The sequence below is a fragment of the Nymphalis io genome, chromosome 23 (genome assembly GCF_905147045.1).
Source record: "Nymphalis io chromosome 23, ilAglIoxx1.1, whole genome shotgun sequence".
Classification (NCBI taxonomy): Eukaryota; Metazoa; Arthropoda; class Insecta; order Lepidoptera; family Nymphalidae; genus Nymphalis; species Nymphalis io.
The window spans coordinates 772,895-786,427 of record NC_065910.1 but is presented as its reverse complement, the minus strand read 5'-3'; the positions used below and the strand labels follow the sequence as shown (position 1 = coordinate 786,427).

Sequence of the window (13,533 nt, the reverse complement as noted above, 5' to 3'; positions counted from 1 at the left end):
TGGCACAAAGGATGGATATCATCTTAGATTATTCTTTTAATATAAAGAGTTGCTTATATTTCTTACAATACCAGTGTCTGTGGGCGAAGTTGATCACTTACCATCAAATGCCACATTTGCTCGTAACTTTTTGCCAACATCTACAATAAAAGGCATAGATAATATAACTTACAAAGTATAAAAATAAGTATACAATATTAATAATTTTTAAGTTACCATTTTAATTTGGAAATTTATAATTAAATAAATGTTAAATATAATTTAAAATAAGCATGTAAATGACAAATTGATGGGCTAAGGGTTACGATCCCTTTGAAGAAATGGCTGTAAATTGAATCTAGAACGCTGTTCTAAAAGCTTATTGGTTGTAGAGATGTACTGGTGGTAGAGCTTTGTGCAAGCTCGTCTGGGTAGGTACCACCCACTCATCAGATATTCTAACGCAAAACAGCAGTACTTGGTATTGTTGTATTCCGGTTTGAAGGGTGAGCGAGCCAGTTTAATTACAGGCACAAGGGATATAAAAACTTAGGTCCCAAGGTTGGTGGCGCTTTGGCAATGTAAGCGATGATCACTATTTCTTACAGTGCCAATGTCTAAGGGCGTTGGTGACCACTTACCATCAGGTGGCCCATATGCTTGTCCGGTTTCCTATTCTATAAAAAAAATATCCATTATGTATGTATTGGAAGTTTAGTAAGTGAGAAAAATTTAGTATAATTTAGTAATAGGCAAATAAATGTTCGTCCTTATATATCTGAACGCAACAACTCATGCCAATGTTAGAACGTTCAGCATAAAACTGGTATAGTGAAAAGTATTTGTAACAGTGTCTGCTCCCAGATTTGACAACATAACATATTTTATAGGCAGACTTTCTCTCTATAAACGTACGTGCATGCTAAATATCATATTGACATATCTTTTAAGTTGACATGCGCCTTTTACGATGACGGTAATTGACTGTATGTTTGTACACGAGGTGTTTCCTAACACTGTAACATTTTGACAGTATCCGTTCACGTTATAGAGTTTAGATTTAATAAGTGAACTGAACAGTACATTTTTTGTGTATTGTGATAATGAAATGAAAGTGTTATGTGATTATTTAACGTTCTTCTTTCATTGACTTAGATACTTGCCTTTCACGCCGAAGGTTGTGTGTTCGATTCCTTCCCAGGACAGACATTCTGGATGTAATTATCTATATAAGTATGTATTTACAAAAGAAAAGTAGTGTATATATCAGTTGTCTGGTTTCCATAGTACGTTTCCATAGCTCGGCTTAGTTTGGGATCAGATAGTCGTGTATGAAAAATGTCCCAGGATATTATTATTATCGAGGATTTCTCGATATGTTTTATTCATATCTCCCTCCTCCTCTCCAACTCAATTCTCAAGAAAACAATTCAATATTACGCAGAATACTTTTTAATTGACTCGACAATACGACACGAAATTCTTCTTCATGTTTAAACATTTTTTTATGTATAACTTAAGCTGTCCATAGCTACACAGTTCACTGCCCTTTATAACATAACACATAAATATGTGTATATATATTGCCGTATCTAATATGATTGTAGGTATTTTAAAAGGTGTTAAGCCAGAAGCCATTGATTTCAGTGTTAAAATTGCGAATCAATCACCGATAATTTTGTATTTCGCAGGTCTGTTATTTGAGACTTCTAAAATTTTAACTGCCCCAAATAACAGGCACTCGAGATAATCTGTCAGGTATTTTTAAGGTGCTTAGTTATTACGATGGCTATCTAAGACGCGATCTTAGATAGCCATCGTTATAGATTTTTTTATTGTTTTTAATGTTACTTGGCTTTAAGTGAAATTTGAACTGATTATAGGATTCTTTTTTAGTTCCTCAGTCTGTTAATTACAATTTTATAAGTGGCTTGCAACCAATAAGACAAATCTTGAGTAAAGATTGAATGTTTCGACAGGATCACTGGTTTTTCTGGTACTTAATTCGCGTATTTTTGTGTTTATTCATATGGTGCTTGGCGGTGGAGGAAAGCATGTTTTGATAACCAGAATCTCTCGAATGCAAACCGCCACATGCGTATCCATAAAACCAAATTAGACAGCGTTTTCCTCAAGACTTTCCTCAAGACCAGAGGGTCTTTGTCCAGCATTGAGTTTTTTTCTTTCTTTACAAGATCAAAGTTACTTGAATAAACTTGCTTAAAAATACATGCTAATTTAGTTAGATTGCGGTTAGATAAGTGTGCCGTTTATTGTTGGTAAGATAATTATGCCCTAAGGAGTAAATATTTTTAATGGCATTTTAAATTGAGGCCTTGGGGACTTATGAATTGTTTCACGCATCGGCGACCGTGAGTTTCACTTTAAGAATCGTAATTTTTGATAAGAATATAATCTCTTATCCACTGAGCACCTTTGAGTTTTTGAAAATCAAAAAACAAAATGTGATATATATGTATGAGTTTTAAAAAACATGAAGTTATTTAATTATTGGAACTGAGTGTAACTAATGAGTTTCTTCGCGGTTCTTCTCGGTAGAATCTGCAGTCCGAATCGGTGGCAAATTTACAATTACGTTAAATTCTGTAACGTGACGATACAAAAGTCCACTGTCTGGATTGGTTAATTTTTCGCCCAGTGGATAGGAATTGCAATTCCCCGGGGAAATACTGCTAGTATTCTTGCTAGCATTCCACGCAGTTATTATTTGTATATTATTATTTTTGATTTGTATATACTTATTTAAGACCTTAATGTGAGTAATTCAAAATAACTTATAAGAGTTTGAATTTAAAAATCGAATATTTTGACATTCCAAGCATCTTTATTTTAAAACTAAAATATCAATTAAAAACCATTAAATATACAAACTGTTTCCTCTCTCAAAACATTTCATGAACACATTTTCTATTTTTATTTTCAGCACAGAGATAATTCGCGGTTCGTACGATTCTGCACGAAACGATTTCAGTTTTATTTTTATCGAAACAAAGAATACAAGAGATACTTGAGTTTGTTTAAAACTGGAATCGAATCTGTTTAGGTCTGATTGATGGCATTCCAGTGATGTATTACAAACTGAATCATCGTGTATTTTGGTTACATGTTTTAAAAGAGTTTTAAAACCATTTTGATTATTAAATAATTGATTTTGAAGCTTACTGCTTAATGTGAACTATAATTACCAATACTTTATTGCGATAATTCATTTATTTTCGTGTCAGTTCATCAAAGTAAAATCTAATATCATGATCGTTGAATATCTGAAAGTGTATTGAGACATTGAATAAACATTTAAATGATACATACATCAACTTTAAATCGGCTTTCACAAATACGAAGTTAAATCTTATACAATAGCAAAATATATTATACTGCAAGAATATTAATCAGTCTCAAAATTCTATGTTTACGCATGCGTAGCAACCACAGTTACTGAAATAACGCAAAAAATTCACTTCCACTCCGTTTTAACTGACGGAGAAAATAATCAAAACGCCGTTCTCAATCCGCAATGTTTTTTTATTTTAAAATAAGCTCGTCTGAATTATTGCATTCCAATATGTGGATTTAAGCGCCATTCCTCAGTGTTTATTGTACAGACGATACACGTGTGGTCTTAGTCTTGTTATGCACTGACATCTCTATACTAGCAATATTTACTGTTTACTGGGAACAAAAGACGTGTAAATGAATTACTTGAGAACAAATCACCTGTGCGATGTTGACATCTGCGGGAGATTATTGAAAGAAACAAAATTGACTTGTTGAACATTATTTTTTTATGTTACGGACTGGTAAATGGGCGACTTGATGTTGAGTGGTCACCACCGCACATAGACACTGGAAATGTAGGAAGTGTTAACCATTCCTTACATCGCAAATACGCAACCAGCCTTGGGAAAGAAGATGTTATGTCCCTTGTGCCTATAGTTACACTGGCTCACTTATCCTTCAAACCGGAACGCAAAAATATTAGGTATTGCTGTTTAGCGGTATAATCCGATGAGTGGATACCTACCCAGACGTGCTTGCACAAAGCCCTGTCACCTAGTATTATATACATTATTAACTAATAAAAATACAAAGACTTTAAAAAGTAAATATAAAAGATGATTGGGTATTACTCTATCACCTTATATGAATGGGATGAAATTTGGATAGCAACGTGGTGGAAGCTCCTAGCCTCAACCAGAGAGAATGACTTTGACCTGCATCGAAATATTACTATTACTGTACTTTTGCTCAGTCATTACTTATTTTTCTATCACATCAACATTGTCTTCTAGTATGATAGCTAATGAGCAGTAACAGGTATAAAAATAGAACAGATACCATCTCCTAAAATGTTATGATTCTTATGCGAATTCGCCAAGCATGGATCCTATTGTCAGCAGGCTTTATACTTCTTACAATATCAGTATTCTTAGGCCATTTACTATTTGTTAATGAGTATATGTGTATGTGTGTATTAGTATTAAGAAAGGCAAATTAAATTCAATGAATAAAAATTATATTGGAATAATAATAACGTAACGAAAACGTCTGCAATACTCAAATAGTACGTCTGTCGTCTGTTTATTTTCGTCGCCGTCCCGTTTCAGACGCGAAGTGGATTTATAAACATTTTCTACATACCGTATTTACTTTGACCATAAACTAAAGTGGCGCCATCTTTATTGATATGAGAAATTTGGCGGGAATCGAATAAACAGCGCTTCGATAGCTTACAAATATTATTGACGATTGAACGAACGATATAATCTTTGTTTAAAGTATATTCTACAGCACTGTTTCTGCATTAGTAATTGCAACATTAATTCCATGCATTGTATTTGTATATTTTATATTTACTCGTTCGGAAACGCGTGCTATTTCACTGACGTCCGAGATTGTTTTTCATCAGTTCAACATTGTTTTTTTTTATTATTACAAAAACTATCATCATTGAGATGATGTAGTTTATTTAGCTGTTAAATTACTTACGCATTTAGACAATACAGCGTACAAAAATAAACAAGTAATACTAAATATATAATTAAAAATAAATAGGCTTTATATCATCGTGAGATTTTTGTTTTGAAATATATGTACTTTTGCTATTACTTGGTGGTAGGGCTTTGTGCAAGCCCATCAGAACTGATGACGTATACTACCGCAAAACAATAATACTTAGGCTTTTGTTCCGGGTTGAAGGATGAGTGAGCCAAGGTAATGACTGGCACAAGGGACTAAATGATGTATAATTAGAATAGAATAGAATATGCTCTATTGTACACCAAAAGAGTTACAGAACCATTTGAAACACAAACCTAAAAAAACGAAAACTATTTATGTACAAAAGGCGGTCTTAGCGATCTCTTCCAGACAACCTTTGGGTGAGGGACATAAAATAAATATATAATAAATATATATACATATATATATATATACATATATATATATACATATATATATATATATATATATAGAATAAGAATAGCAATAAAGTGCGGCAGATAATAAAACAATACTCCACTGATAATTATAAAGATAAATAATACACCTTGAGTCGGATTTTAAATGTGTACCACGTTTTTATTTATCTTTTATAATATTTTGTTTAGTCTTAACGTTTTCTATAATTAAAGGCTTCAATTTGGCTTTAGCATCTCTTTTAGAATCCATATTCAGTGTTTATCTTTATCATTTATATCACGATCATGATACATTTTTTTAAAGTTAATATTTTGTCACAGGCGCGTTGGTTGGCGGTATCCTCGGTGGTATGGCGATGAGAATCGGCCGCAGGTCAGTGCTGCTAATGACGGCTCTGCCTTACACGGTCGCTTGGCTCGCCACGGCGCTGTCCACGAGCGTTGATATGATATCTGTTACTTCCTTCTGCGGAGGCATGCTGGTTTGCTGTATAACCATGATAACTCAGGTACGTAGTTAATTTATTTACTTATATGCCATGTGACAAGAAGGAACGACGATTTAAAATAGGTAGCAGGTTCGCGATGGATCGGGATGGTTGACGTTCTATGGGGGAGGCTTTCGTCCAGCAGAGACGGCTAAAGGCTGAAAAAAAAATGTTCATAAAGCCCATATATAAGCGAAATACCACTGACTGACGAAAATACGAGATCTCCGAAAGTATAGATCCGATTGACTTAAAATTTAGTATAGTCCCTGCTTCCTCAATGAGTGTGTATTTTACTGAAATTATATCTATAATTATTATTTTACCCGTACGAAGGTGGGACGAGCAACTAGTATAATATGTCTTGCGCAGTTGGCTAATCTCTCTTGAGACTGGCCGCCGTGGCCAAAATCGGTCCGGAGGACATTATATATAATAGAGATTAGTTTAAACAAACTGAAGCTTTAACAAAACAAGTACGCAGTCATAGCGATATAATTAAACGTTAAAACTAAATAATGTGTCCCGAGATCCTGAGTTCAAGCCTCTCGGAATATTCTTAATAGCAGCCCGGAGTCCAGAATTTGCAGACCAGAAGTGTGTTCTTGCCCATAAACTCTTTCTAGTTGTGTATCTCTTAAGATTAGCCCCCGAAATCATCAATCAAATCGAAAAATTGACTTGGGTTTGTATTGCAATATTTTTAGTGAGAATAGTTATACAATTTGTAACAAACAAATTACAATATATATCCGTAGTTTGGTTTTTGTACAACATATATAATGTAGTTAAAGTAACATATACAATGAGGTCACAGGTGTTTCGTGTTTTATTAATATAATATACCGAATTATTTTAATCGCCTTTAATTTATAATAAACTAGTTTTTGCCCGCGGCTTGGACCGCTTATGAGGCAGGTTTAAGTTATAGAAAATACCTGTGTCCTTCCTTGAGATTCAAGATTGCTTCGTGATAAATTTCAACATATCTGTTGAATAGTTTAGACGTTAAAGCGTAACACAGCAGAGTTATTTTCGTATAATAATATTAGGAACACCATAGTCTCCTAGAGGTCGCTATTCGACGATAACCGTTATTCAAAATTTGAGAAATACATAATATGTGCATATATGAATATTACCTCTTCTTTTTCCCAAAATATTGATTTGGTATCTCTGTTGCTCGTCAATAGCTACTAAAAAAATTAAAATCGCTTGACAAATGTAGAAAAAAGGTGTCTGCCTAGTTTTTGCCAATTTATTTATGAATTAATATAGTATTTAACGTAAAGTAAAGTAAAGTAACAACCTGTGAATGTCCCACTGCTGGGCTAAGGCCTCCTCTCCCTTTACGAAGAGAAGTTATGGAGCTTATTCTACCACGCTGCTCCAATGCGGGTTGGGGGAACACACATGTGGCAGAATTTCAGTGAAATTAGCTGGGCTAAGGGCTCTTCTTCGTTTTGAGAAGAAGGCTTGGAGCTTATTCCACCACGCTGCTCCAATGCGGGTTGGTAGAATACACGTGTGGCATAATTTCAATGAAATTCGACACATGCAGGTTTCCTTACGATGTTTTCCTTCACCGTATAGCACGAGATGAATTATAATCAAAAATTAAGCACATGAAAATTCAGTGGTGCTTGCCCGGGTTTGAACCCACGATCATCGGTTAAGATTCACACATTCTTAGCACTGGGCCATCTCAGCTTATTATTTAACGTAGACATCATTAATGCTAGTTTTAATTAAAACATACAGATACAAGAAAAGTCAATGAAAACAATAATTAAAATGCACCAATAGCACGAGCAACACGTCAAAAACGATGTATTTAATTAAGACAAGAAAAAAAAACAGCAGTATTTTCGTGATAGTCGCTGAAAAAACTGCTGTAATTATTTTAAATTATTTACACAGAGCAAAGAGGTCGATTACACATCATACAAGTATATACACGCGAAGACGAGTCGCTTATATATATTTATACATATATATATATATATATTTATAATGATATATGGTAATATTATAGAAATGATATTATATGTATAATGATGATATTATATATAAAATATCATTTCTTTGTTTGTGTATAACTGCCTAAAACTATAACCGTCGGTATTGAAACTTTAGTGAGCGAAAGAAAGAACGAACGAAGGTTTCTGATATGGTACCATCAAGTAATCAAACCACGCGAGTTGTGTAATTGTTTTACAATTAAATAGGCATTGCAACGCATGCCGGGCGTCAACATTACACAATAAAATACGCTGTAATTTTCTAAAACGCGATACGTATATTATCTTGAAGCTCAATCAATCACCGGTCGTTATGAACATGAGAAAAATTACACATTCACACAAACGCTATCATTCACAATAAATGTAATTAGAAACTGTTAGGTACGTAAAAAAGTTTTGTGACACACCGCCTTTAATATCAGTGTGCAGTGCGAGTTTCTTTGCTTATTTGATATCGTTGACGTTAACTGCGATTTGTTTGAATGAATTCAGCGCCATCTAGTGATAATAATCGGAATTCCATTCATACGACAAACGCCTAAGAGTCATGTCTTTTAAATTAGTTTGTTATTTATTTAGATAATTAAATGGAAAAATAATCAGATTTGGTAAAGTATTTTTCAATTTCAAAGGCATAATTGAGAGTTTCGCATTATAAATTAATACAAGTCCGTATTTTTTTTTCTACTTTTTTCTCTATTAAATTTATTTTACACAAATACGCTTTATACATGAATTTCAAAATCTTTAAGGCCTAAAGTTTAACTATAGTTTCCAGAAAGAAGAAAATAATTTCTTATATTTATGATATGAAAATATATTTCTTAAGTGTCATGAAATAAATGTATATCACATAACAAAACATAATGTGTCATCAAGCGTACTTGAATGAAGAGTGCTATTACAAGCACCTTTCATAATCATTTCAGTCATTATTTATTCATCAAAGCTACCGACGGATTTAAAAGAACCGACAATAAACTATAGATACAATTTTCTTTATGATTATTAAGTTCAGAAAATTGGATATCCATGAAAGCTGTGTGTTCGAATGTTGAATAGACGAACAAACAGTAACACCATATCGCGAAAACTTTTTGTGCCATGTCTCTCTTATATATGGAGACAGATGTATAAAATATTCTCATATGTATAGTTTTCTATTTAAAGCAATAAACACAATATAGCGTTCTCAGTTTAAATATGAATAGTTTTATTTTTATTCGTACCTTACTTATTAATTATGGCAACATTTTAAATTTAGAAAAGTTGACTTAGACAGGAAGAAATTCGAAACTCACCGCAGAAAACGGTCGTGAAATATCAGAAAGCGAAATTGACCGTAACAATTTTAATATTTTAAGAATACACGCGCCAAATAGTATATCACAATGAGTTCGGTTGTCAATATTTCACGGGTGAATAATGAAGTGAGTATTTACAGAAAAGCGTTACTGTTTTTAAAACGCTGATCTCTCACTTTATCTAATTTGAATTTATTCTGAATGGTTATTGGTCGGTCGCAGACGATGACGCAATAGGCGACCAATGAATGTTCAATACCGTTAATTTCGTTTTTCTTTCGAACATTAATTTGAATTTCATAGACTGGCAGTTATTGGCCTATTAAAAAAGCAATAGCAAAATGTATGACTGGACACAGGCCTCCTCTCCTCTTGAGAATAAATTTAGTTTGTCTATTGGCAGGACGTTAATACATGACATTTCGGGTTGTAAATCTGAAGTTTGGAAACCAAGTAAAGCATTACTGTGTATGCAGTTACTTTAATACAAATTAAATCAATATAAAAAGTAACTACTCGGTTTCATAGACTCAGCCTTATTTACGAGAGACAGTGTCAGAAAAACCCGTCATCATAAATACCTCGGCAGTACCGTATCATTGCTTGTGTACCCGTTGATGTCAGCCATATTGTTCAATTGAATTATTTATAATGTCATATAAATGAATGTGAGAAAATTGAGGCATCATTGTTTTTTGTATCGCTGTCAGCGAAAATATGTCATTCTCGTCACAGTTTATTGGAATTTGTCTTGCGATGTGCAGCGCTATTCTGTAAGTATTTCATTACTCGCCCGTGAAATGTTAACAACCGGCTTTTGTTATACTTTTTTGATGGGTGTATTCTTGAAATATTATTATTACGGTGAACGATTATAGCAGACATATCGCAATGATTAGGTTACATATATTTCTTATAGGTTTTCAATCATTAAAGCTCTTAGAACAAACTTTAACCTGGAAAATGGTCTGTAAATATCATATAACAATGCATTGATTACTATAGGTAATTATAGTTGGACAGTGGACAGAACAATTGATTTTATATATATGTAATTTTTTTTATAGTCTACTGAATTTCTTACTCTGTGTTTTCTCTGATATTTCTTTTCCGAAATTGTGGCAGATTTCACTATAAATAAATACTGTTAGACAAATTTAAGTTTGCGTTTGAAATTTGACGTAGCCATTAAATCGAACAAACCTTTCGTCAAGTCAATGTGTAGCTTAAGTTAAATTCCAAAACAATTACAAATAAATATACAAACGTGTCTTAATGTATGCCTTTTGTAATACAACTAAAGCCTTACCCCATTTATATTCAGTGTTCAACCATGACCCGATAAATGGACAATAAATAATATTGTTTCAATTTGAATCGCCGAAAACACGCCCGATAAATCTTTGACATATCTTTATACATTTGTAAAATTTAAATAATTTTGTCAATATGTGACGTCATCACATTATAATTGTTTTAACAAATTGATTCATAATTTATTTGTTTTATAAAATCTGTAATTGTTTTTTAAGAGTATATAGATATTTTTATCTCATTGTTTTTGTCAGTGTGGCCATCCGTTTAGAATGGCCACACTGACAAAAGCAATTAGAATGAGAGAGAAAAATAAGAGGCACATGACAAACAGTTTTATTTAATTTCACGTCGAATACGGAAATATTCCTTGCCTTGAAAAACACTGTACATTTCTAACTTTGCAGTCAATGAGAAAAAATATCGTCAGAAAAACTTAAAAATATTCATTATCCCTAGATAGGAGCTAGACTTTATATACTAGATATTAAGTCCAGCGAGGCGTTATGTATTATATATGTACCTAAGATAAATAAACCCTTATATCACCTTTGAAAAGAGATATACTTTTGCTATCATCACAGAGAAAATCACGGACCACAGCTCATGTTAAATTCACATATGAATTTGTTATTGTAAGGATTGTGTTGGGTACACTTGTTTGGACAAGCAAAGTGACGTCATAAACACTTTCCCCTCATACATATTCTAACACGGCTTTGAGCGCGTGCCTTTTGATTGTGCCCTTTATACTATTTGTACTGCACTTACACTGCTTCGATGTGTAAAACATTTTCACTAGAATGGAATTGAAACATTTAACATTGTTATATAGCCTTGTTTGTTCAATGCTTGATATAAATGTTATACGGTAATAATTAATAAACAATTTCTCCTAAAGTCTGTAGGTTTTAGATTTATATTATATTTTTTATTGCTAACGCTGAAGTTCTTCAAATAAAAGAAGAATAAACAGGGCAGAAGATACTAAATTATTTTCTCCTTGCCTTATATACATAGATATTATGTTAAAGTGTGCTAACGCTTTATGTATTGACATATGTATATTTTTTTTAACGATATCTTTGGATGACGGATCGTTGTTTAGAAATGATTTTTTATATAAAATTTATATGCTTGTCGTTTTTGATAACGAAAATACACTGTTTATGCACCTTACATTCATTTAGCTGTCTTAATGCAAGGTGGGCTAGTAGGTGTGGTGGTGGTGTTTTTCAAGGTGGTAGGACTTTTTGCAAGCTCGTCTGGGTAGGTACCACCCATTCATCAGATAATCTACCCCAAAACAAGAGTTGGCTTTGTTATTTTCCGGTTGTAAGGGTGAGTAAGCCAGTGTAAATAAAGGGACATAACATCTTAGTTCCCAAGGTTGGTGGCGCATTGGCGATGTGGGCGATGGTTGATATTTCTTACAATGTCAATGTTTATGGGTGTTGGTGATCACTTACCATCCGGTGGGCCATATGCTCGTCCGCCTACCTAGTCAATAAAAAAATATTATATCAATTAAAATTATTATTATTATTAGAATTATTAGTAGAGTAATGGTGTGACATGTAGTTTCGTTATTGTTACATAGATTGAAGATCGATCTATCAATCGGTCTGAAATCAATGTAATTTGAACTCATCAAAACAAATCTATATTCTTAATACAAATGTACTTTAATAGACTTCTAAAATGTCTCCCGAGGGAAACCTTAGTTTCTCTTTATTATCAATATGTCCGGTATTAAATTTTATATAGTAATAAAATATATGTATTTTTATTGTTTGTTATATAATTTGCGATGGAACATAAAAATAATAAATAATTTTATTAAAATTATAACTTTTAATATCTCACGATTGTTATAAATAGTTGATTAAGCCTAATACAGTTTTAATGACATCCATTTTACTTTTAATTTCAAGGAAAACATCAAAGATCCGCCATTAACTGTTCTAACCAAATAAACGAACGCTTTTGTCAATTTGAAATGAATATTTTTGTGATTCGAAATCGATTTGTCTCACATTAACCGTAGCGCAGCAAATCTTTATGCTTCATTATGTAAATGGCGTCAATGCCTTTTCAAAATGTTTTCATGGCAACAAAAGCATAAAATAATATTATTCATTACGACGTAGAAAGGTTGAGATGGTTCGGTGGTTAGAAATACAATTATCAGTAAAAAATCACGTGTATAAGTTTATAATTTCATTTCGTGCTAAAAAAATGTCATGAGGAGAGAGAGGATGAGTATGTGTTGGATGAAATTTGCCGCATGTGTTTCTAACCTGTATTGAAGGCAAACCTTCAGCGGTGGGACATTTACAGACTGTTACTTTAAAACGCTTAATTCTTTTGTTTTTTTTTTTTAATTTGATGGAATACACTAACATATGCCAGCGGCCTCGCACGCGTACATTATAGTTTATCTGTTATTTCATATCCTTCAGGTATCGAGCCTTTTTATACATCAAAATATAATGTGTAATCAGCTTTTAAGTTTTATCATAATTTAAGCACAACTTTCGGAACAATAAATAGATAACGTAAACTCATCTCAAAGTTAATTGAAACTCCAAATTCTTATCTTTGGCAGAAATCACTTTGCTAAATGCTGGTATGTGGGCTGTTTAATTTATTTCTTTGATTATTACAAGAACAGATAACATTTGGATAAGAACAATCTTTGGTGGTATTAGTTGTGCGCACATTACCATGCGTTCTACGTTACTACTCCGCCCTGTGAGACAAAGCGAAATGTTATGTACTATATATCTTTCTTAATAAATAAGCTACCTTAAGTAGAAATATTTTCTTAAATTTGACTGGTAGATCTAGCGATTTGTACGTTCAAACAAACTCCTTTAATATTAGTATAATTTACTGATATATATGACAGTAACAGTACAGTACAGTAACAGCCTGTTCATGTCCCACTACATGGCTAAGGCCTCCTCTCCCTTTTGAGGAGAAG

At 32.8% G+C, this 13,533-nt stretch overlaps 1 protein-coding gene across 1 annotated transcript in view; it reads left to right on the top strand.

Moving 5' to 3' along the window:
* Positions 1-13,533, top strand: part of LOC126777653 (facilitated trehalose transporter Tret1-like) — a 91,590-nt gene that overhangs the window by 75,591 nt on the left and 2,466 nt on the right. The window contains exon 4 of the mRNA XM_050500770.1: positions 5,739-5,926. Coding sequence (XP_050356727.1) covers positions 5,739-5,926 — 188 coding nt within the window. The remainder of the gene's footprint in view (positions 1-5,738; positions 5,927-13,533) is intronic.